The sequence below is a fragment of the Natator depressus genome, chromosome 11 (genome assembly GCF_965152275.1).
Source record: "Natator depressus isolate rNatDep1 chromosome 11, rNatDep2.hap1, whole genome shotgun sequence".
Classification (NCBI taxonomy): Eukaryota; Metazoa; Chordata; order Testudines; family Cheloniidae; genus Natator; species Natator depressus.
Window position 1 is genome coordinate 18,358,118 of NC_134244.1, and position 26,244 is coordinate 18,384,361.

General features: G+C 41.1%; 1 protein-coding gene across 5 annotated transcripts in view; it reads left to right on the plus strand.

The window, feature by feature from the left end:
- Nucleotides 1–2,072: 2,072 nt before the first annotated feature.
- CCNT2 (cyclin T2) overlaps nt 2,073–26,244 on the plus strand; it is a 42,291-nt gene continuing 18,119 nt past the window's right edge. For 3 of the 5 annotated variants that reach the window (XR_012641406.1, XM_074967265.1, XM_074967263.1), the window contains exons 1-5: nt 2,142–2,359; nt 4,505–4,586; nt 20,507–20,635; nt 21,790–21,850; nt 23,567–23,629. Coding sequence is in view for 4 of the 5 variants with exons in the window: in XM_074967265.1 (XP_074823366.1) it covers nt 2,154–2,359; nt 4,505–4,586; nt 20,507–20,635; nt 21,790–21,850; nt 23,567–23,629 (541 nt within the window). In the remaining variant the exon portion in view is untranslated. Of the gene's footprint in view, nt 2,360–4,504; nt 4,587–8,122; nt 8,150–20,506; nt 20,636–21,789; nt 21,851–23,566; nt 23,630–26,244 lie in introns of all 5 variants that reach the window. The other 2 variants (XM_074967262.1, XM_074967264.1) reach the window with 2 other exon arrangements.

The window sequence follows — 26,244 nt, forward strand, 5'->3', positions numbered from 1 at the left end:
TGTAGGGGTTTGGCTGGCACCTGTTCACCATCCACATACAAGGCCAAAGTTAAAAGGGTTTTTAACACAGCTGCGGCTGAAAACGTCACTATCGATAAACCCAATTATGAGCTGCTTGGGTAACTGTCCCAAAAAGAAGTTTTCCTGGTTACTGACATGACTGCCGGCCTGAATGCTAAACATCTTTATGCCCACCCTGTCTACCAAGTACTTAGCACTGGCAGTCATCAGAACTTCCACATGCCCCAAGCAAACCCCTGGTGTCATTTTTACCCGTTTTACAAACAGGGACGCTGAAATAATATGCACTTAATATGCACTGGCATTCCCACTCATGAGGCAAAAAACATCTTTGCTATGCGTCAGTTTAATTTTCAAGTCCACGCCATTCAGCAGCAGTTTTTCTTGAAAAAAAATAAATCGCTATGTAGAGGCCCCAAAATATCCAGCTTCCTGCTGCCAGCCATTAGTCTGGTCCGGCGCACAAATCCCTCGTTACCTGCACCATCCAAAATGGTGCTTTCGTGGGCCCCCGCTGTGTCTTTATAAAACCCTCCCGTTGAAACTGCGTAGCAAGGGCGTCATGGCTACCATTCAGAATCAGCTCTATCAAGGCTCTGTAAGGGTAACAATTGTTGCTCTGACTGATAAAATGGTCACCTAGAGCGACATCTAACTGGTTAAAAAGGGTGGCGATGGGATCGTTTGTTATGGCAACCCAGGTGTCGTCATCAATATCTGAGCAATCTTCTTTTACCATCTTGCAGCACATGTACAGCAGCATGTTGTTAAGGTGTAAGTAATGATTCCCGAGTCCTGAAATAAAAAATTCTAGAGGGGCATTTACTGTTAAAGCGGCCAAAGGAGGCACCACTACATAAAAGCTATTCTCTATGCTGATTTGTGTGGGAGCTATTTGAAATAAATCGAGTTCTGATTTGGCACATTCTTCAGAGCCACAATGAATGAAAGCCATTTTAAAATATATCCTTTTCCTGAGGGCAACGCTCTGCTTCCTTTTCTTAGAGCGCCTTTTAAGTTTATGGTGGAGGCATCTTCTGGCAGCTTTTTTTTTTTTTTTTTTTAAGGGCCTAGGAGGCCCCTCCTACACCCAAACTCCCACCCACACCCCTCACCCTCTCCTGTACCCCTACACTCTGCCCCAGCCTGGAGCCCCCTCCTGCACCCAAACTCCCTCCCAGAAAGAAACTAATATAACACCTGTTCTAAGGTAAGAAGTAGGCTATTTTGAATTCACTTAACTATATTCTACATGTTTTAAGACTGAAACTTAACCAAAGAAAAGCTTTATGTTAATTAAAAGGCAAGTTTAGTACTGCGTTAACAGCCTCGATGCCATAATGGTGATCCTTTGTTTTAAATTAGGAAAAAGACTCGTATACAGGGGCTGCACAAAATCTAATCACCCCCGGCCCACAGGAGAGTTAACCAGGCCCTGCCCCCAGAGGGGGCTCCGGGGAAGGGAGCGGCTCCAGACCAGGCCCGGGAAGGAGGCAGGAGGACGGCTGGGGCTGAGCCTGAAGGGCAGCGGGGGAGGGGCGGCCGCTGGGCGAGCCCAGAGTTGGGGTGAGGGAGGCCTGCCCCGGCCGAAGAGCGAGCCGCGGCGCACACACACCCCGTCCGTCCCCTGAATCACACGAAGCCGCTGCCTGCCGCAAGTCGGTGAGCGGGTCAAACGGTGACGCACGCCCCGCTAGCCAACCAGCGCGCGCGCCAGCGGCCGCACAATGGAGGAGAGGCACGGTGATACCTCATTTCCGCTTGGATCCGATCGAGGCGGGACTTTTCTCAGGCTGCGGGGGAAGGGGCCGGCGTTGAGGCGCGGGGTGGAGTTCTTATTCCCGATCCTAGAGTGGCTCCTCTCACTGCGCCCCACATCCGGGGCGGGCCACTGTACTGTACGGTGCCTCGATAGGCTTGTCCGCCGATGGCAACCTCATAGACCACGTGACACGGCTTTCCTTGCGGCGCTCTCGTCGGACTCTATGGTTTTAGGCGGTTAGGTGGAATCCTGGCTGGGCCCGTGGCCCGGAGTTCTCGCGAGAACTAATATGGAGGGAGAAGAGGGGCCTGGCGCCGCGGCGGCTGGGCCGCCGGCGGGCGGGGCCGGAGGAGGAGGGGGAGGAAGTGTCATGGCGGCGGCTGCGAGCGGGTCTGGTGGCGCGGGCTCGGCGGTGCGGGGTGGCGGCGCCTCCGTGTCGGCATCGCGCTGGTTCTTCAGCCGGGAGCAGCTGGAGAACACGCCGACCCGGCGCTGCGGGGTGGAGGCCGACAAGGAGCTCTCGTATCGGCAGCAGGCGGCCAACCTCATCCAGGACATGGGCCAGCGCCTCAACGTGTATCCGACCAGGGAGACCGGGCCGGGCTGGGCGGGGCGAGGCCTGGGTGGCAGCCTCATCCGGCAGCTCAGCGCGTAGGTGGAGGGGAGCCGGGGCCGGCCCAGGGGCCGGCAAGGCACCAGGTCCGGTGTGCCGAGAGGTACCGGCCGGGAGCCGGAGAGTGCCGGGGGCCTAGAGAGGAGGCGAGCAGGGGCCTGGCGCCGGGAAGGGAGCTGGGGCCTCGGTGTGGTGGAGGGGAGGCAGCGGGTGGGTCTGGGGGCGAGAGTTGTTGGCTCATCTCTCTGTTCCCGTATTACATTCTCTGAAACTCCCGGCTGATCCAGCCCTCCTCGGGGAGTGGGTCTGAGGCGTTATAACGTTCCCCAACTCTGTGCTGCCGGGTGTGGGGGACGGGGGGATTGAAGGACATGCTTCTGAAGGTTGGGTCGGGATTCTTTCCCCCCATTGATGTGGCTGAACTCCAAAGTTGTTTTCATCTCCTTTGGCTTTTGCAGCTACTTTAACATTCTTAGTCCCTTAAAGCCAAACTTCTTCTCTCCCACCCCTTGAAATATAAAGGAGAATGACATTTATTGAAGTTGAATATAGTGTTAGGAGGAAGAGCTGCATTTTAAGACCCTGTGTTTATAGCTTAATTTTAGTTTATTTTCGACCATACTCTGGAAGGGCTCCCAGTTGTCTTACTGAGGGCTTGTCTACACTATGCAGCTTTTAGCGACAGGGCTGTGTCGACACAGCTTTGTTGCTAAGGGTATGTCTATACTACCCGTCGGATCAGCGGGCAGCGATTGATCCAGCAGGGGTCGATTTATTTTGTCTAGACACCATAAATTGATCCCCGAGCGCTCTCCCCGACTCCTGTACTCCGCTGAGTTGAGAGGCGCAGGCAGAGTCGAAGGTCGACTCACCCTAGTGAAGACACCGAGGTGAGTAGATCTAAGTACGTTGACTTTAGCTACGTTATTCGCTTAGCTGAAGTTATGTAACTTAGATCAATCCCCCGCCCCATCGGCAGTGTAGACCAGGGCTAAAACTCGCATGTGTAAATGCGCTCTGTCAGTATTTTCTCCTTTTGCCTACTAAATACTTCCAGCCCCATGAGTGGCATTAGCTTTGTCGGCAGGAGACCACTCCTGCCGACAAAGCCGCATTCATGCTGCCACTTGCATTGGCAAAACTTTTCTTTTTGGCTTTTTTTAAGTACCTGTTAAAGACAAAAGTTTTGTCGACAATGTCGCAGTGTAGACAAGCCCTTAAAATTAGTCTCTCTCTCTCTTTTTCGTTTAATCCTAAAGCCATTATTCTAAACTTTTTCTCTTGTTTCAGAGTAGCAGCTGTGTTGTTCTGTATTCGCAAAAAGAAAAGGAGTACTTGTGGCACCTTAGAGACTAACGAATTTATTTGAGCATAAGCTTTCGTGAGCTACAGCTCACTTCATCGGATGCAACAGACTGTAGCTCACAAAAGTTTATGCTCAAATAAATTTGTTAGTCTCTCAGGTGCCACAAGTACTTTTCTTTTTTCTCTTGTGTTTTCAATTATACCTTTACAATTTCCCTCATTCAAATTGTCATATAGCATGATTGTAGACTTGGGAGTTTTTTTGTTGATTACTAGGTTTTGTTAGAAGTACTGTATGTATAAACAATAGTTATTGTTCACAGGAAATGATCTGTTCCATTTCTCTTGGAATTAACATCCAATTACTATAACAAGTTTTTGTTCAGTTTGATTTTACAAGCTAGGATTCAGTGGGTTACAGTAGTTAGAAAAAAAAGACTCTTAGCCTGCATAAACTTGTATAAAGGATACTTGAAAGAGTTATTTTAAAATGTTCAATACAGTAAAATTGTTCCTAGCAAGAGGATGCAATGTTAAAATCTGTCTAAAGATAAACCCTGAATTAGGGAGTCTCCTTCCAGTGAATGAGACATGGTAAGTCTGGTTTTACAGTCTGTTTGAAACGAATAGTAAATGTACCTTCACACCAGATTTATACTCTGTTTATTTCTGCTTTATTAATTCAGTTACAGCTTTATTTAATAGAATAACATAAAAAGTATTTGTAGTAGGTAGAATTTCAAGTTTATTGGTTATACGTTGTTTGTCTAGATGTGTAAAATTTCCTTAATCCCATCTTTCAGATCTCAGCTTACGATAAATACTGCAATTGTTTACATGCACAGGTTTTATATGCATCATTCCTTCACAAAATTTAATAGAAATGTAAGTACTGACTTTTATACTCTTAAACTATACTTGCACATAATTTTGAGGCAACAGCTGGCATAGCTTTCACATGTGATGCTGTCCGCATGTACAGTTTCATTGTATTTTAGAGTATTATAATTCTAGCTTCAGAATATGGTTTTAGAAACATTATTTGTAGTACTCTGATTTCAAGTGGAGACTATTTTAACAGGTAGTAATTAAAATTTAACTTCTGCTGTGTTCCTAAACTAGAGAAATAATGTGATAAACAGCAAGAATACACACTGACCAATCTTCTTGATTTTTCTATTGTAGATTTGTTGGTTAAACTCTCTGTCAATGTAGTTTAAAAGTCTGGGGATATGGGTAGAGACCTGTGTGGATACAAAATTTGTATCCGCATCTGATCTACAAAGATGGTCCGAGGATATCCGCATATGCAGATATAAAGCTGATCTCCACAGATTTGAAGGGCTCTAGATACGGGAACAAATATTACCTGGTGCAATTATGGTTTACGTCTAATTTACGTATACAGTAGAACCTCAAATTTATGATCACCTCAGGAATGGAAGATGTTTGTAAAGCTGAACAAAAAACATTATGGTTGTTCTTTCAAAAGTTTACAACTGAAATTTGACTTAATACAACTTTGAAACTTTACTTATGCAGAAGAAAAATGCTGCTTTTAACCATCTTAATTTAGATGAAACAAGCACAGAAAAAGTTTCCTTACCTTGTCAAACCTTTTTTTAAACTTTCCTTTTATTTTTTTAGTATTTCACATTTAACACAGTACTGTACTGTATTCGGGGGGGTTTGGGGGTTGTTTTTTTTTTTTTTGGTCTCTGCTGTTGCCTGATTGCATACTTCCAGTTCCAAGTGAGGTGTGTGGTTGACTGGTCAGTTCATAACTCTGAGGTTCTACTGTACTTTGATTTGTAAAAGCCATGGTCAACTCGTATAACTCTTCTACCTTCAGTAACTCAGTGGGCAGATACAGTAGATGGAAAAATCTCAAATCTGGCCTGGAAAGTAGCTCTTGCTGTCTTGTATGTAATTTACTGGTGAACTGGATGTTAAATCTTTAATAAAAATTCTGTTTGTGTTTGGATGTTTCTGTAACCAGTTGTGTTTGGAATATTTTTAAAAACTGGATCATGTGAAATCTCAAGCCTGTTTTTCCTGTCAGATATATTAGATGTGTTGGTAAAAAATATTTGTTCAGTGCTTATGTCTTTCATCATATGAAAATAGATCTTTTGGATTTGTTTTCTCCCCTTCCTCTCCCTCTCCCCCCCCCATATAAAGAATAGTCAATGGTGTAAGGAGGTATGTTGTTTAATGGCGTGGATGGTCTCTCTGAGCCCTGGCTACACTGTAAAAATAGTTTAAACACTGGTGTGAAACGTAGTTGAGACCCAGGTGCATTAAGATTTTTTGTGTTTTGATGGTAGAGCAAGAAATAAGCCATATAAAATGATTGGACTACAAATAAATTTACTAACCATGATTAATTATTTTTGCCACCTAGGAGACTGTCAAATTTGCAGCAAGCTGGTTATCAAATAGTTACAGAGTTTTAAACCACATCAACAAAAATGTTTAAGGCTTTTTATTATGTCTTGTACCTGGACTCGCTATTCTTCTTTGTATGAATGGAGAAAATCTGTGCTACAACCATGTTAGAGGGCCACGTATTTATTTTATTGTGATATGTATCTAGCCTGAAATGAACTTCTTCTTTAAAATAGCTTTTTATTCTCAGGGCAAGAATAGTGTTAGAAGTTTAGGACACAAGTGTATATCTATCAAAATCATGTTTAAATACGATTAGGTTATTTTGCATGGACAAGCCCTTTAAAGGTGTTTATGGATTAATCCATTGAGGGCAATAAAAGGTTTGTATTACATCACTTTTTCTCATTTTGATAGATAAGTACATAGTCTAGTTCAGCGGTTCTTAAACTTCATTGCATCGCAACCCCCTTCTGACAACAAATATTACTACATGACTCCAGGCAGGGGGCCTGGAGCCTGAACCTGACGCCTATCACGTAGAGGGGCAAAGCCTGAGCACTGATGCCCTTGGTCTTCAACTTCAGCACAAGGCGCCGGGGCTCAGGCTTCAGCTTCGGCACCAGGTCCAGTGAGTCTAATGCTGACCCTGATGACCCTGTTGAAATGGGGTCACGACCATCTTTGGGTCACAACCCACAGTTTGAGGACTGCTGATCTAGTTGGTAATCCATGGCCAATTGAGTATAATCTAGTGAGGCACCCAAAGGTTACTTTTGTGACTGTGGGCAGTTTATGGCCCTCCTCATTCAGGCAGAGTTGATTGGAGTGGAGATTTGAGTTTACATGATGTTTCCACAGCCCAGACTGGTGTAGCCTAAAAAAGAAATCCATTGGGTGGTAAACCAATGACACATCTAGCAACCAAGGCCAGCTTTTGGTAGTGACAAGAGAGTTTTCAGCTCGGGGGGGCAAACTTTTTGGCCCAAGGGCCACATCTGGGTAAGGAAATTTTATGGCGGGCCATGACTGCTCACAAAATTGGTGGTTCGGGTGTGGGATGGGGTGAGGGATAGCTTTCACATTTCTGGGGTGGGGCCAGAAATGAAGAGTTCAGGGTGTGGGAGGGGGCTCCGGACGGAGGCAGGGGGTTGGTATGTGGGGGGGGGGGGGGCTGGGGATGAGGGATTGGGAGTGCAGGAAGGTGATCTGGGCCAGCACTGAGGGGTTCGGCTGGTGGGAGGGGGATCAGGGCAGGGGGTTGGGGCACGGGAGGGGGTTGGGCGCAGGCTCCAGGCGGCGCTCTACCTCAAGCATCTCCCAGAAGCAGCGGCATGTCCTCCCTCCGGTTCCTAAGTGGAGGTGCGGCCAGGCGGCTCTGTGCGCTGCCCTGTCCGCAGGCGCTGACCCGCAGCTCCCATTGGCCATAGTTCCTGGCCAATGGGAGCTGTGCGGGCAGTGTGAAGAGTCCCCTGGCTGCTCCTGTGCATAGGAGCTGGAACGGGGCATGCTGCTGCTTCTGGGAGCTGCACGGAGTGGGGCAAGGCCCTGACCCTCCTCCCTGGCTGGAGTGCTCGAGCGGGGCAAGCCCCGGACCCTACTCCCCAGCGGGAGCCTTAGGGCCGGATTAAAACACCTGGAGGGCCGGATGCAGCCCCCAGGCCGTAGTTTGCCCACCTCTGCTTTAGCCACTATATTCTACCTTCAACTGGACACTAGTCTATACAGTCACTTAGTTCTTAGAATTGCTAGCACATCTGTAACTTGTAAGCAGAGCTGCATTAAATTTCTTATGGGTCAGTTCTATGCAGCCTTCAGTTTCAGAAAAGCTACATTTATGAAAGGATAATTTTGTAACTTATTGAACTAAAAGTTAAAAAGCTAGCACATATCTTTCAGAGCACTTATAGGCGTGTCTCCAAATAACTTTCTGTATTTGCTATGAATATTATGTTAGACAGTGGTTTTTATATTTGTATTGATGCATAGGCATCAAATGCACTGCCTCATTTTTTCTTTTCCTATTCTTTTAGGGTGAAGGGAGTGGTCTCAAAGTGAATGTGAGTCACTTTTAAATTCATACTCCCAGGCCATCTGGCAGATTCTTTGTAGATAGGGCAAAGGCCAAAGGCTGTTATGAATACTTAGTAAATGTTATCTAAATCTTCAGAGTGCTTGGCCAGCTGAAAATTTAACTACTACATTCATCTACTGCAAGAAGAAACTAACTGTTAGAAATTAAAATTGTACAAGGTACTAATGATCTTAAAGCTAAAGCCTATCTGACGTTTTTTATCGAATATGCATGTCTAATGGTTCTTCGACTTACATTAAAGCTAATGCTTACTCATGAAAACAAGAAATAGGAAGCCTGGGGATAAAAATTAGCTGCCAAAAGTCACAATAGGTTGAGTTGTGGCTGCAAGGATCAATTCAGATTGTAAGGCTTAAGCCTTCATTTCCTTTTTATTGGTAAACTGAATTTCCTTTAACTATTCTACACTAAACTTATGTATTTATTCCTTAAGTACCACTTGATTATGCATGTAAGTAGCTCATGCAAATGCATACGTATTTATAGCCAAAAATCTCTACTCCATGATGGCCATTGCTAAATGTTATAATATAAGATCTGCTGAAAGAAACTATTCACTGATACATTTTTATTGGCTCAGTTCTGTTTCTGCAGTTGTCAAAATGATAGCCATTCTGACTTCCTTCAAGATTTTAAGAATTTACTACAAAGTTGCTATCTTGCAATGGTTTCAGCAGTAGTTTCAGGTTAGGTTTTATATATCCTGGCATTGAAGCAGCATAACAGCCATTTTTAAACTCTCTAAATTTTTGTTTGGTCAGTAGAGACCAGCCATAAGTTTAATAAATTTTTGTCTAGATCCATACTCTACCTTTAGAACATTAATAGCTAGTTTTCGCTGGTCAGGCAAACCACGTAGAAACGAAGTTTAGCATGAAATTTATCATTAGTTCAGCTGATGCTTTCAATGTCAATGTTGACAGAGACTTAACTTTTGGTTTGCTGGTTAACTATTTTAACACCATCAGGTCTATACTCTTGTTAAAAGAAGATGCAGCAGACACACAAGTCTGCAAACTATTCCCATAACAAGTTTTAAAAACTGTTTCATCATTACATTCATACGAGGCATCAACTGTAACTTGGCTTCAGTTTTGTATTAATTGGAGATAACATTTTTGCCTGTTTCCAAATGCAGAAATGAGAAGAGAACCTTGGCACATGGGAAATGGGAGGTAAAACACCCAAGATGCACTCTTAAACTTGAAACTCTTAAAACACTCAAATCACTTTGTAGAAATACTGTACCAGATAACCTGGCTAAGACGCATCCAGTGCACTTAACATATGATGCCCTGTTATTGTTTAATGTCACACATGTTAGAATCCTGGTAAAGTGCCTAAACACTAAAATGATGGATTGGCTTTATATAAATACTTAAGATAGACTGTAGGTGAGATTAAGCTATTCTTCCTCCTAATTATTGCACTTCAAAGAGTTAAAATATTTTGATACCCAATTATGGAAGTTCTCAGAGTATTCATAGCTTTGGTTGTATTACAGTGATTGCCTTGTTGATCACCCCACCCCACCCCACCCCACCCCCAATGCACAATCTCATAACATCCCCGTGGCATGTAAGGCAATCATAGGAAAGTAATATTGTAAAAGCATTGAATGTTTTTAGCAGTTCTTAATGAAATTTGGCTGCTGGAAATGCCAGAATCCAACTCTGTGGACCATAGTTTGAAAAATCTAGCATAATCTATAACCACTTAACTTTCAAGATCTGGTTAAACATTAGTACGTCCACACTGTATTGAGCTTGAAAACAATATATTAATAGTCTAGATGTTTTTGTCTTTATCTAATATGCTTTTTTTAAGCTGGCAAAGCTTTTTATCGAGATAGCCTTATGGACAAGGTCCCTGTAGTAAATTATGGTGCATATTGGAGATGAATTCTAAGACCATTCCATGCGCCTGCAATCCATCAAGTAGGCTTGACAAGCCTATTATTTAGTCACAGTCAAATGTTCCAGCAGGAATGCCCTAGAACTTCATTGTGTTTTGCGTTTTCCTGAATTAAAATAACTCAGTTAAGTAATTTGTATTTTTGTTGTTAGATGTAAGCATCTATTTAAGGCCGAGCCTATTGGTGACCATAAAATCTTACTTTTTTGTTGCTGTTCTAATGAATTTGTGCTTAAAAATATTTGATTGTTCTTGATATTATTTGACTAGTCAGCTGGCCATTTATTTTTGGACTAGTCAAATATCCAACCCATCATCAAGAATTATTTTTAAAAACACAGTGTTATACCTTTTCTTTTATTTCCAATGGGATTTGGCTCCTAACTGCCACAGCCACTTTTGAAAATGGATTTACATTTAGGCATTTTTGGAAATTTTACTCTATAATCTGTCTGGAGGAGTATATCCAGGGCAAATGCTTAAATTTATTTAAATTGTTCATTTTGTGCTGTCTTAAAAATGGTGGTGTTTCCATAAAAGAAGGTTGCAACTTTCCTGTCAAGTTCAAGTCTTCGCTATTCAGGTTTTCTGGCATAATCACATCAATTATGCTGTATTTCTGTGTCAAAAATTATTGAAGCTAATATCAAAGAGCTGCTGGAAGACCTGAAACAGAGGCTTAAATTATTCTTGTGGCTACATTTTGATGACTCTCAAATGTCTCAAAATAAAATTAACTACATCAGTGTTCGCTCTTCCACTTCAGTAGGTTAAGCTCCATTCAATGGTACAGATATTGAATAATCTGGAAAGCCAGACTTTTCTAGGCTCTTTAGATAATGGATCCTTTTTATCTTGACAACCTTTACATTTTACTTCTAAAGAACTCTATTTACTATTTTAGCCAAAGCAATAACTTGTTTCGTACTATTTTAACTTCAGAAATTTTGAGTCAAATAAAACTGTACACTATACCAACCACTTATTTGCAGCATTGATTGAGAACTTTTACACTTATCACAGTTCATATGAGAAACCACCCAGTGAACTCAATGCTGAAAACTAAAAGGAGCTAGCCAACTTTATGTAAACCTAAGTTTTCAGAAGCCCTGTCCACCTTCATAAGTTCAGGACTCCACACAGTCCCGTCTCCAACAGCCAGTGAGTTGCTTTCCAGTAACTGGTAACTCCACTTATTTCCCCTTCCTCATTGATGCTTCTAGGCCAGTGGTCCCCAAACTGTGGGGGACACAAAGGAACGTTGGGGGGGGGGGGGGGAGGACATGGCAGGGCCCGGGCCAGGCCCCACGGCGGGGCATGGAGGGAGTGTCACCTGTGCCTGCTCCTGGCCCAGCTGCAGCCCTGGCCCTGACTGCAGCTGTGTTCCCAGCCACGGCCCTGACTGTGGCCTCGCTCTCAGCTCCAGCTCGGAGGTCCTGTGGGGGGCACCAGGTAAAAAGTTTGGGGAACACTGTTCTAGACAGTTCTGTAGTTTACTGCCTACCCATCAGAATAACAAAAATGTCCCTATCACTTCCATTTTAACTTTTTAAGCTAGGTAAGCTTAAGATTGAAATTAGAGCCTTAAATTCTTAATATAAAAACAAAATATGTTCATATAAATATTTCAGTGACATAACATCAACAAATATCAGTGATGGGTGGGGGTTTTCACAGCCCTAGGTACTCAACCCATACAAGTACATTTGTAAGGAAGACAGCAGGTTTTAAATACCAAGTGAATGACTATATTTGGAGAGCCATATCTACATATTTTAATAACTGGCATTTCCAGAAATGTGAACACTGAGATTTTAAATCAGTTTAACAATGATGTTCTCATTGAATTACATGCTGCACAAAGAGCACAGGCATCTTCACTCTTTCTGTGGAATTCTCTGTTTTGATTGACGATCAAAAATGGGATTCCTGCCACCTGCCAAAATCCTCTTACACCATTTTATTAATCTTGTCTCCAGAGTTCTTTAAACCTGAGGTATACATTAACATCATGCTCTCTTAAACTTAATGTGATATTTTTTATTTTTATTTTTTAGAAAAGGCATGAAAGTATTTTCACTTTGCAGTAGATGATATTTGCTACTTTCTGTACATACTGTAGTGGCTGTATAGTAACTGATAAAACACTCTTTTAATATGTTATTTTAGGTTTGATTAAACTTGACTGAAGTGAAATTCAGAAATCTTTATTTTTCTCCTCACAGAACTCATTCTCAGACTTAGTTATCTTTAAGCCTTTTTTATTTAGATCATCCAAATGGTTTCCTTTTAAAACTTCAAGCTTGGCATACTTATAGTCTTCAGTGAGGAGCTTATATACCACTAGAGGTAATGATTGGTGAGCTACTGCTGAGAGGCTACCTACCCTCACAAGTGAGTAGTTAAAATGAAATATTTAAAAATTCATCCAGAAGGAACTTTATTCTGCACATTTTCCTGATGGTTTTATGATGAGTTTGAGTGACAAATCACTTGCATTCCCCTTATATTTAGGCTATGTCTGTTTTCAGTTGTATTAACTAGAGTTAAGATTGTATCAAAAAGTTCAGTATAGACAAGGCACAAGACTAATAAGGATGGCAGTTCTAATGACAGATACCTGATGCTGATCTGTCCACGAGGAAACTGAAACTAACCCATTTTACTTAAGCTAAGAAACAAGCATTTTACTTAAGCTTAAGCTGCAAACGGTGATTAAATTGTTAAAAAGGAAGGCCTGAGAAGATAGAGCTCTCTTAAACATTTGTGCTGTTCCAACTCTTGGCAGTTTGACCAGAATAATTCCTGATAATCAGGTTATAGCTGCAAACTGAATGTCTCTTTCTTATTACTCAAATGGAAATTTTTTTTAAAATGTGTCTTCTGATAAAAGGCATGTGAGCTCTTTGTATCTCACCACCTAACCTTAAGTACCTCTATTATGCTCTAAAGTGAAAGGTATGAAATAAAATATCATCAGAATAAAATTTTAAGTATTCATGGTAGGTGGATCTCCATTTAGGTAGCTCAGCTGTCCTTGGTATCTTGAAGAGTATGTGTTCCTCACTGACATGCTATGTCTGAAGTTTCAAGGAAGCCATTTCATATCTGAATAAGTATCTTCAAAAATGGTTTAACCTGAGTAACAATACCAAAAAACTCTAGCTTAGACAAGGCCATGGAAATCAAGGATTGAATGGACATGGAGATCTCTCACCTTTGGAAGTGGTCCTGCTCAGTAAAAGTTGAGGCACACTGAGAAGTTGATGGATGGAGGAAGCATTCTAATTCTGTACCTGATATTTGGTTAAGTAGAATTCCAGTACTGTCATTCAGACATCTCTCATAGAATTTCAGTGGAAATTATTGGAGAAGTAATTGCTTAACAATTATTTGATCAAGGGAGACTTGGTCACATAGAATTCTCTGACAGAGACAGGGATAGAATCCAGATTTCCAGGGCAGCATTCAGCTGCCTTAACCATGAGACCCTCCTTTCTCTTTGTGCAGTCCCTTGGTTCATTCACTGTGGACCTTTCAACTTCTGCAAGAAATGTCATAGGGCATTTATAGACAACAGCCTCTTTGCTATCCAACCCTGTTTCATATCCAGTGCACTGAATGAGGCAGGTATCTGGGTGGGGAGGAAGGGAATGTGTGATCATGTAATTAAAGGCTGTATAAAATGAATGTGCACAAGGGGCCAAATTAAGGTTGCCTGTACAATCTTAATTAGACTCATAGAATATGGCACTTCCTAATTTTTGAGGGCTTGACTTTGCAACCTTAATAATGTTCTGTTAACGTAGTTTTGCTTGTAATTTCCTATGTTTTTAAAAAACAAACTGAAAAACAGATTCCATCATATAAGATATTGACACCCACATAGTTCATTAGCAGCATTGGAATCTCTGCTCCACCACACAGACCTGTGCCACTTGAGCTAATGGAGTAACTGATGGCAGTAGTAGGATGTCATCCTTCTACGTGGACCAGCACTTAAAGGGGGCTGAAAAATGCACATTGCCAGTGGGTTTCCACAGATACTTACTGATTGCAATGGAATGGTGAGATTCTGGTTTTTTGGGTTTCATTCCAGCCTCTCGAGGGAAGTGTGCTGTAGTGGACAGAGACTTTTAGCTGTTCTCACTTCTCTGCCTCATCTCCATCTCAGTTTCACCCCTTCTGCCTCATCGCTTCCAACCTGTTTCTCTCCCAGTTCTATTCCCTACCCTGGGCTCCTCATCACAGTCCCACTTCTGTTTCTCAGGCTTCTCATTCCAGTCTTCCTGCCCAACCAACCCTAATACCTACCCTCCAGGGCTCTCTGCCAGAGTCCCAGTCTCCCACTCCACTCCTGTCCCCCTGGCCTCCAGATTCCTTGTCCAGTTTCCCCATACTTCAGCTCCTTGTCAAATCTAACACTTTCCCCATACTCGCACATCTTCTTCCCTCGCCCCATCCCTCCCCATCTCAGAGTCCCAGTCTCATCAGGTACTTTGTTTTAGTCTACTCCTTTCCCTCCACCCTGGTCCGGCTCTTATCCCCTTTGCATTTGAGTCTGGTGTCTAACACATCCACATTGACTGGGTACCAGCAAGAGGGTCACTGAAAGTACAGCAGGCACAGGTTCCCTGCTCTTAGTTCCTGTGCTTGGCCCAGAATAGCAATTGCAAGGAAAGTCTGGCTTTGTAACCTTGGATTGGAACATGCTCACCCATGCTGCTGGGATGGCTCACATACCTCTGGTTATACATAGGAGCTGTGAGTAGCTGGAGTGTGCTCAGTACACACTGAATCTTCAAGATCTTAGCTGTCTTTGTTATCTGAAACTTTTCAAAAATTATGACTGGGCCAAGTTTGAGCAAGTTTTCACAAGAACAGCAAAAGGCACTTCCCTAACACACAATGTACCTCCTGATAATTTGCAAGTTCTTATTCCAGAGCATGATAGTCCTCAAATAAAAAGGACACCAGAATTTTTTTAAATGACAGAACGTTATTCTGTAGTTTGGTTCTCAAGTTTCTGGCTGAAACTTTCAAAATAAATTTAGCTTGAGGTAGATGCCTGGCATAGAAAACTCAATTTAAGTGGTTCAGGTTTGAAGGTTATAAGTAACTGAAAACTGGATTTTACAGAAAGTGTAGGGCAACCTTAATACCTTTTATACATTAAAGTATAGCCATCAACAAATTTTAGTGAATTTTTTTTGCAAGAAGGAAAGAGAACTTTAAATGTGAAATGCAGCTTATTTGGGGAAATAAAATACTAAATGCTGCAAGTAAATATGTCCAAAGAACACGGAAGCGGTTTCCTTTTTCTTAGGGAGCTGTGTAAGCAATTGCTGCCTGGGATCCAGCTTTAGCGAGGAAACTAGGTCGGGGTAGCCAATAGGCAGACCATGGCCAAATCCAGACCACCAGAGGCTTTTGAACAGACCCCAAAATCTTTGTATTTGCTATTATAATTATTAATTATTACTTTCTCTGAAGTCTGGACCTTAACTATACCTTGACCAAGAAATTTGGACCTTGACAAAAAATAGGCTATCCCTGGTTTAGGTTTCTTAATTACATATTTTTGTAGCTCAAAGGAGGCCACAGATTTGCTGTCTGTGTTCCTTTTAGTTTGCTAAACTTTAAGGTTTATAGAAAAATTAAAAGAAACATTAAGAAAACAAAAAGATCCTCTTAATGTTAAGTGGATCAGTTGAAAATATCTGCTTCTAATCAGAGGGCGACTGATTTCAGTTGTCCATAGTTTGTCCACTTTTATAACAAGAAAAACAAGTATTTGATTTTTGGGATATCCCCCATCTTGGCTCAATGGAAAGGGCTACAATACCCATTGACAGTGTAGAGCAAGTAATTTCATTTGGGGTTTTTGTTAAACTATGACTCCTATGAAGATCCATTATAATTAAGGGTGCGAATTTGTCACGGAAGTCACGGATTCTGTGACCTCCATGACTTCTGCAACAGTTGGTGCTCCTGCCTCAGGGGCAGCTCACCAGCTGCTGCTGGGGCAGTCTCGGGCCACTGTGTTCCACCCTCCCCAGCAGAAGCAGCAGAGTTTGGGTGTGGGACGGGGCAGGGGGTTGGGACAGGGGACAGGGTGAGGCAGGCTCTGAGCAGCGGCGGGAATTGTGGCCCATGGGAGCTGTGGGGGCAGTGCCTGCAGGCAGAGGCAGCATGCACCGCAGAGCATGTTTTAGTCAGGGGTATATAGTAAAAGTCAGGGACGGGTCATGGGCCGTGAATTTTTGTTTACTGTCCGTGACTTTTACTAAAAATACCCGTGACTAAAACCTAGCCTTAATTATAATTCATATGTGCTTGAGCTTTGTATCAATATGTAGTTTAAAATGTTTGTTGCTACAATAGATAACATATCTGTAATTGACACTCAATGGGCAGATTGTTTCTTACTGTTGGTCTACATAGAGAAGTTGTACTATAGCTTCAGTCTCCTTTAAAATGGATAAACAATTTGTAAACCCAGGATGAATGCTCTTAAATCCATTTAGTTATATCAGTTAAAATTAAGCTGGTGTGACTTCTGCAGCTAGACAAGGCCTTATTTCTTTATCCTGTAAATTTGTCTTGGTTGACCATATTATAATCTTAACTCTACAGTTTTAACACAATTTTATGTAACACTTGATTCCTTTTTGGAATAGGAAGTGAAAGGTTTCCTTGCTACAGAAAAATGAGTTGGCAGACATCTTAGAATTAACTCTTCGCTCTATTGTTTGCCTGAAAAATGGGAGTGGCAAATACAAAATGCACTTTCTCAAAAGATCGGCTCCTTTTAATTTTTATTTTTTTTCCAGTTTAGGAGAAATAAGATCCTATTTTGTACTCTGATCCTGAAAACTGACTTCTAGGAACTGGGCTATAGAACAGTGCCTCTGTTTTGGCATTGTATACAAACATTAAAGAATATTTTTATTGAATTTTACAAATACTGTGCCAGTTATGGCAGTCTGCATTGAGGTCTTATTGGCCCTTAAAGTGGGTGTATATCATTTATCCTTCCCCAAAGTAATTTGTATTCAAACATGCATTACTTGTTGATGCAACTTCCAGTTCACGAATCATGGTGTGCATAATGCATCCCAGGGACTCATTTTGTGTTAAGTATTATGGGACTGTTCCAGGCCGGAGGTTCTCCTGTGAAATCATTGATCATGTTATCGTCTCATACTTCTGATCCATTAGCATTTTGATTGCTTGCCAAGTTTCTGTGCCAAATAACGTTTATGCTTGCTTCTGACAGTCAATAGCTAGTGGATCTTCCTGGGACTCTGCTTCACCTTTTTCATAACAAAAGATAGTATCAGAGTTCACTCAGTTCTGAGCTTAATCTTTACTTGAACGAACTGTCTGAATTTAGTAAATTTCAAAAGAAATATCCTATTCTAACCTGTGTCTGGAAAACTGTTTTACCTGTGAATAGTCGCATAGACTTTAATGCCAGAAGGGACCATCACGATTATCTAGTTTGACCTCCTGCACATTGCAGGTCACAGAACTTCACCCATGCACTCCTGTGATAGACCCATAACCTCTGGCCAAGTTACTAAAGTCCTTGAATCATGATTTAAATTTAAAGACTTCAAGTTACAGAGAACCCACCATTTACTATAATTCAAACCAGCAAGTGACTCATGCTGCAGAGGAGGTGGAAAAAAAACAATCCAGGGTCATTGCAAGTCTGACCTAGGGGAAAATTCCTTCCTCTCCCCAGATATGGTGATCAGTTAGACCCTGAGCATGTCAGCAAGACCTACCAGGCAGACACCTGGGAAAGAATTCATTGTAGTAACTGAGCCCTTCCCACCTAGTGTCCCATCTCTAGCCCTTGGAGATATTAGCCTCCAGCAGTCGCAAAGGGGCCACATGCCATTGTAGGCCATATCATATCATTCCCTCCATAACTTTATCAAGTTAAGTCTTGAAACCAGTTAGGTTCTCCTCCTCACCCCCCATTGCTCCCTTTGTGGGGCTGTTTCAGAACTTTACTACTCTGATGGTTAGAAATCTTCATCACATTTCAAGCCCAAACTTGTTGATGGCCAGTTTAGATCTTTTTTCTTGTGCCAGCATTTTCCCTTATCTTAAATGACCCCTCTCCCTCCCTGGTGTTTATCCCTCTGTTGTATTTAGAGCAAGCAATTGTGTCTTCCCTCAGCCTTAGTTTGATTAGTCTAAACAAGCTAAGCTCCGCAAGTGTCCTCTCGTAAGGTAGGTTCTCCATTCCTCTGATTATCCCAGTATCTCTTCTCTGCACCTGTTCCAGGTGGAATTAATCTTTCTTAAACGTGGGAGACCAGAATTTCACACACTATTCCAGATGAGGTCTCACCAGTGCCTTGCATAATGGTAATAACACTTCTCTATCTCTACTGGACTTACCTCATCTGATTCATCCTAAAATTGCATTAGCCATTTTCATGGCTGCATCACATTGGTGGCTCAGTCATCCTGTGATCAACCAATACACCCAGATCTTTCTCCTCCTCTGTTGCTTTCAACTGATATGTCTCCCACTGATTGATAGAAATTCTTGTTAGTTCCTGAGTGCATGACTTTAAACTATTAAATTTCATCACATTTCCATTATTCCAGTTTTCAAGGTTATGCAGATCTTCTTGTATGATAGTCTGGTCCTCCTCAGTATTGTCAGTACCTCCCAACTTTGTCATCCACAGATTTTATTAGCACACTCGCATTTTTTGTGCCACGGTCATTAATGAAAATAAGTAATATTGGTCCCAAGACCGATCCCTGATTAGCTCCACTAGTAACCTCCCTCCAGCTTGACAGTTCCCCTGTCATTATGACCTGATGTAATCTCCTCTTTATCCAGTTCCTTTCCCTACCTTTTAGTTCTCATTTTAATCCCCATCTTCTCAAATTAACTAATTTTCCATGTAGAAATGTGTCAGTGCCTTACTGAAATCCAAGTAGATTTGATCTGCTGTATTTCCTTTGTCTAGAAAATAACTTATCTTCTTAAAGAGAGACATCAGATTGATCTGGTACAATCTGCCAGTTTTTTCCAAAGTACCGTTTATCTCTGTATTCTTAACTACTTTTTCAAAATTTGTTGCAAGACCTTTCATACAATTGAGGTCAACTAACAGATTTGTAGTTTACTGGATCACTTCTTTTCCCTTAAAAATAGATAATATATTAGCAGTGCTCCAGTCAGAGGGTACGGACCCCAAGTTTATGGATTCATTAAAAATCCTTGTTGTAGGGCTTGCAATTTTATGTGCAGGTTCCTTTAATATTAATGGATGGAGATTATCCAGGCCCCCTGATTTGATCCCATTAAGCTGTTTGAATTTGACTTCCATCTCGGATGTGGTCATTTTCTACTTCCATATCCTCATATTCATTAGCCACCCTTATCTTGCCCAAGCTCCTTGTAACCCTTATTAAAAACTGAGGCGAAGTATTAATTTAGGTGTTGGGCCATGCTTGGTAATTGCAAAAAGTATCCCGTCCTCAGGGCTCTAGCCGTCCCATTTCTTCACTTGTTTTCGTTTTATTTATATGGCTAAAAAACCTTTTACTATTGGTTTTAATTTCCTTTGCATAGTCCAACTCTGCTTAGCTTTTGGCAGTTCTCACTTTTTTCCTATACTTTCTGACTTCCAAGAGGTAGCTTTCCTTGCTGATCCGTCCCTTCTTCCATTCCTTGTAAGATTTCTGCTTTCCCTTAATAACCTTTTTGAGATCCTTGTTCATCCAGTTTGGTCTGGAACCTTCGCTACGAATTTTTTCTCCTTGCTTGGGATGCAGGCTTCAAATATTGTCTACAACTTTGACTTAAAGTAAATCCAAGTCTCTTCCACGTTGAGATCCTTGTTCTTCCCTAACTGCTTGCCCTAATTTATTAAAGTTTTCCGTTTTGAAATCAAGGAACCTAATTGCAGACTATTTTTGTTTATCCTTCCATTTAGTTTAAACTGAATTTGGCGCATGAATTGCTCAAACCACGGTTTTCCTCTACAACCAGTTCTTCGGTGAGGTCCTTGCTACTTACCAATACTAAATCTAAAATGGAATCACCTCTTCTTGGTTCGGTGACTATCTGATGAAAAAAATTGTCAGCTATCTGTCAGAATTAATTTGGCCTGAAACATTTCTTGATCATAATATAGTTTAATTCTTACAATTTTTTCCTCTTCAGCTGAGTAGGAGAACTCTATCATGCTGAAATTCAGGTAGAGTAACTGTCTTCATTTTTTACTCTTGAATATTGTTTCATCTCTAGTATAGACTTTTTAATACTTTTTGCAATTACCAGTTTCCCCCCATTCATGTAACTTTAGGTCCTGCTTGCACTAGAAAAAAAATTTTTTTCTCAAAACTAAAAAATTATCCTCTCTTACAGATAATCTCTCCTACTGCATTGTTTTTGGCTGCGAAAGTGGAAGAACAGCCACGAAAACTCGAACATGTTATCAAAGTAGCACATGCATGTCTTCATCCTCAAGAGGCACAGCTGGATACAAAAAGTGATGTACGTGGAAGTGATACTTTAAATCTAATTGTAATTCTTCTTAAGATACAGTTGACACTTCAGATGAGTTGCTGTACTAGGTTCTTGACTGGATTAATGCCATCTGCTGACTCTAGAAGACTCTTCTATGCTTAAATCAAATAATTTGTCTGTTTTTTAACGTAATAGCATAGCCATTAGTGGACCTATCACAATTACTTAATATTTCATGCAGACTAAGGCCTCTAGTTCCCTTTTTAATAGGACGCTTGTGCATGTAATAAAAACTTTTCTATGATGTAACGCATTTAACTTTTGTGATAGAAGTTCAGGTTAATCTTGATTAACATATCATAAGAACACAGTATCTTTTATATCCTTATATATTTTTTAATACCATTTTAGAAGCTGAGATGTTTTTCTCTACTTAGCTACAGTAAAACCTCAGAGTTATGCACACCTTGGGAATGGAGGTTGTTCGTAACTCTGGAATGTTCGTAACTGAACAAAAAACATGGTTGTTCTTTCAAAAGTTTACAACTGAACCTTGGCTTAATACAGCTTTGAAACTTTATTATGAAGAATGTTGCTTTTAACCATTTTAATTCAAATGAAACAAACACAAACAGTTTCCTTACCTTGTTAAATCTTTTTTAAACTTTCCCTTTATTTTTTAGTAGTTTACATTTAACACAGTGCTGTACTATACTTGCTGCTTTTTTTTATTTTTTTGGTCTCTGATGCTGCGTGATTGCATACTTTGGGTTCCAAATGAGGTGTGTGGTTGACTGGTCTGTTCGTAACTCTGGTGTTCGTAATTCTGAGGTTCTACTGTATTGGAAAAGGAAATTTCCCCATCCGACAGCAGTTATACCTTTTCTTGTAGTATACAGTACTTATTTTCATGCTCAGTTATGAAAATAGTTCTCAGATTTGATTTATGCTACCATTCATTGAATGGCTAATTGCCTTTGATCACAGACAAGTTGCACTTAACTGTTTTTAAAGTTGAGAATCCAAATGTGTATCAAGATATAGTAAATCAAAAGTAAGTAAATTTGAGGTCTTAAAGGAGGTCTTTAAATGTCGGCCATACCATTTCTATTTGAGACTTTGGTAAGCACAATAAATTTCTCTAGTAGGTCTTGACAGTAACTTATTTATTTACATTTCAGGCATACCTTCAGCAGGCCCAAGAACTGGTTATACTTGAAACAATAATGCTTCAAACTTTAGGTATGTTGTTTTAAATGGTATTCAGCCTGCGCAAGAATAAGGTCTGCATGCAATCAATTAAATGTACAGTAACTCCTCACTTAACGTTGTAGTTATGTTCCTGAAGAATGCGACTTTAAGCGAAACGATGTTAAGCGAATCCAATTTCCCCATAAGAATTAATGTAAATAGCGGGGGGCGGGGGTTTTCACCACACAAATTATATTATATTTTATTTTTATATGTATATATAAACTTATACTGTGTGTGTGTATGTATATTACAACTGAATGTTGGCTTAGTACAGCTTTGAAACTTTATTATGAAGCATGTTGCTGCTTATATATATACACACACAGACACGCACAGTATAAGTTTTAAACAAACAATTTAATATTGTACACAGCAATGATGATTGTGAAGCTTGGTTGAGGTGGTGAAGTAAGAGGGTGGGATATTTCCCAGGGAATGCCTTACTGCTAAATGATGAACTAGCATTCGGCTGAGCCCTCAAGGGTTAACACGTTGTTAATGTAGCCTCAGACTCTACAAGGCAGCACGAATGGAGGGAGGGGAGACCGCATGGCGCAGAGAGACAGAAACACATACCCTGTGTGAGAGAGACGCATTGCCCCTTTAAGTATGCTGACCCCACTCTAAGTACACTGCCATTTTAAGTAAATCAGGAAGTTGAGACAGCAACTGCTGCCAGCAAGCTTCCTCCGTCCGGAGCCCTGTCGCGTCTCCCCCCTGCAGTATGGATGGGATGAGCCAGGGGAAGGGGGACACTCTGATATTAGCCCCCCTCTACACACACACACACCCACACACACCAAGCAGGAGGCTCCTGGGAGCAGCTCCGAGGCAGAGGGCAGGAGCAGCACACGGCAGTGGGGGGAGGGACAGCTAAACTGCTGGCAGTTGATTCACAGGGAACTTAGGGGAGTGGGGAACTGATAGTGGGGCTGCCGGTCCACCCTGGTTCCAAGCCCCCACCAGCTAGCTGCAACGGGCTGCTCTTTCTGCAAGCAGTGGACAAAGCAGGCGGCTGCCAAACAACGTTATGAGGGAGCATTGCTCAACTTTAAACAAGCATGTTCTCTAATTGTTCAGCAATGAAACAACGTTAACTGGGATGACTTTAAGTGAGGAGTTACTGCACATCTATTATAGTGGATCCCCAATAACCCAGTATCATTGGCCTTTAGCTGACCCTTTCTGTTGCAATTTACTTTAACTGAGAAAAGGATATTTGCATTGTAAGCATGTATGCTATATTAAGTTGGACAAATATTACTTAAATAGCTATTGTTGCCACACTTTGGGAGGTTAAAATGTGCAGTGCCTGTTCAAATAGGATTGGCACTAAAACCAATATCTGAACACAGATCAATGCATAATAGTATTTTTGTTTAACTGCCTAGTTGTGTAGAACTCAGTTTAAGAAGAAGAAAAACGAAGCTGCAAGGCAACAGAATTGTACCTGATCTAATGTTCTTAAAGTTGAATGTTAGTAATACTGTGGATAAAGTCTATTTAAAAAAAAAAACTCCAGAGAACGAGTGATCTTTTTAATAACTTTTGGCATTTCAAAAATTGGACAGTTATTTTTAATTTATATTTATGTTCATTGGCTGCGGGGGGTGGGGTTTGATACACCTAAAGATCTGGTAGATCTTTCTTTTGTACAAATACAAATGTACTGCAGTTTCTGAAACATATTCCTTAATTTTTCAGGTTTTGAGATTACCATTGAACATCCACACACAGATGTTGTGAAATGTACGCAGTTAGTGAGAGGTCAGTGATCTTCAATAAAATGATTTATGAAGTGTCTTCCCCAGTGTGAGTAAATATCATTGGCACACCTGTTTCCCCAGTTATATATTACCCAAAGAGCACTCTTTAAACTGATGTATTTCAGGTTACTAAAAGCCAGATCTTGAAAATTCTCCTTTAGATGTTAGTGGTCTGCACAATTCAGAAAAGTATATAGGATTTCCATGATGTGTCTACCAATTGTTAGTTCTGTCCCTTACTTTTTTTCTGTCACTCTTCACTTCTCATTCCATGGCCCTGTCATCTCACTCTTTCCTTCCATTCTGTCAACTGACAACCATAGGAGTAGTTATAGGTGGTCTCCTGTGGCTGATACTTATATTTGGAAGAAGCAAGTCCTCATTACTTTACTCCTTCCCTTTTCCAGAACTGCCAAAAGATATTTAGGATGACAGTTCATAATTTCATTCATAAACAAGTGCTTTTCTTATAGTATCTGTTGCAGAATTAAATACATTAGAGGGCTAGTTAATTTGAATCTGCAACTTTCTACACACAAAGCTCTTCTATCCATGCAAAAACATTCTGTGTCAGTGAGTTCTGCTTTGTCAAGGCACACATCAGCAAGCAGTGGCTGGCAGAGTACATAGGAGGTCTGCCACATGCAGACAATTGGAGAGATATGTGAATGATTCTATAAATAAGAACAATATCTCCGTAATCTGAGTTTTATTTTATTTGAATTGGAATAGTGTTGGCAAGAAATGAAATAACCTATCTTCAACCAGTGATTGCATCCTTATGTAACTTTTTCCCACTAGCGTGGCTATAGATAATAGGCTATTACTCTTTATAAGCCTATATATTAAGATTTCTATAATGTGTTCTGTGCTGAAATTGGTCGACAAGGTCTTGGTATGGTGTTAGTATTTTTTTTTTTTCAAAAGAACTTTCTAACTGGCTTTTGCACTATAGGAATGTAAAAATTAACTATAACAGAGTCTACAATAGTCCTATAACTCAAACATAGGTTCCTTTTTAAGAAAAAGTTTGCAGTAGATTATTCCATAGTCCTGTCTATCTTGGTTATTTAGTTCTGAAAATAGAGTTTGAGTGGGTTTTCCATACATAGTGTAGGAAGAAATTACTTGGATAAACTTACTATAAATATACTTATTCTTCTTGTGCAGGTTCCTGGGACCACCTGCATAGTTAGGGTTGCATTTTAAAGAGGCACACAGCTGATTTCCTTTAAAAATAGGGGGCACTGGTATGACTCTTGCAAAAATTAAAATTTATTTTGGAATTGGGGTGTGGCTGAAAATTGACCTTGACAATCCTGTGTCTCAATGACAGACTCCTTAAAAGATTTATATCCGTCTATAGAAAAATTACTGGAAGTTGATTTTGAGTAGATCTGGTGCAACTGATAGGTTTTGTGTGTGGAATTTTTTCCCCCATTTAGGGTAATTTTTAGTTGTTACTTGCATATGACTTGGACATATGCAAGCCTGATTGTGTGTATATAGCGCCAGTCTGTTCCATCAGATGAAATCTACATCAAGAGCTACATTTTTCTGTCACTTTATCCTGCAGTGGGGGTGATTTTTGTGCGCAGCTGTTAAATAAAATCTTAATCAGCAGCTTCACTTCTGCCCTAGCCTTTCATCACTGCCTTTAACCGCCTTTCTGCAAACTCTCCTTTTATGTAGCTATCCTCTTCTGATACAGTCAGCTATTACACCAGACTTTCAAAATTACTAATGTTTCGGGGCTGGGGGTGGAATCTGGTAATGGTGTGTGTGTGTGTGTGTACAGAAGAATGGATTGAGGGGATCAGAATGAAGGTTGTAATGTATAGTCTGTGCCATATAGTTGTAAGAGGTCTGCTTATAAGCAGAGTATATTCTGTGAGGTGGCTAAACTTCACATTTCTTTGCTTTTGTCAGATATATTCTCTGCGAGGGGGTGTCTGCCACTGTCTGAACTTACAAGACAGCATGCTGACACACACTCTGCCCCCAAAACACACACACTCTCTCCCCCCACATACACACACCACACTCCACACACACCCCATTTGAAAAGCACGCGGCTGCCACTTGCACACTGGGATAGCTACCACAATGCACTGCTCTCTGTGGCGTTGCAAGAGCTGCTAATGTGGCCACGCCACTGTACTTGTAGCTGACAGTGTAAACACATGGCAGCATTTTCCCTGCTGCGGTCTTTGAAGGCTGGTTTAACTCCCAGTGCTCTACATCTGCAAGTGTAGCCATCCCCTTAGTTTAGAAGCACTGTCTCCAGGAAAGCCCTTTTAGAGGATTGTTAGTACAAACAAATCCCTATTTTGGGGACGTGCTGTCCAATAACCTCCTAAAAACCTCTTTCAGATGGGTGCGGGGGGGGAAGAGGGGCATTGACAAAAACTTCTAGTCACAGAAGATCCACAAGGTTAGCTGAGGCATATCCATACATTTGCCTTCCACAACAACCACCAGAGCAGCCAGACAGAATTCTCTGGTACCTCAGACTTATGTTTTGCCTAAAACTTAATTTCTAATAACATGCCTCACTAAAGATGGCGCAGATTCAGCAGAAAAATGGTTTAAGAAATGCCTGTCTTGTAATAACAA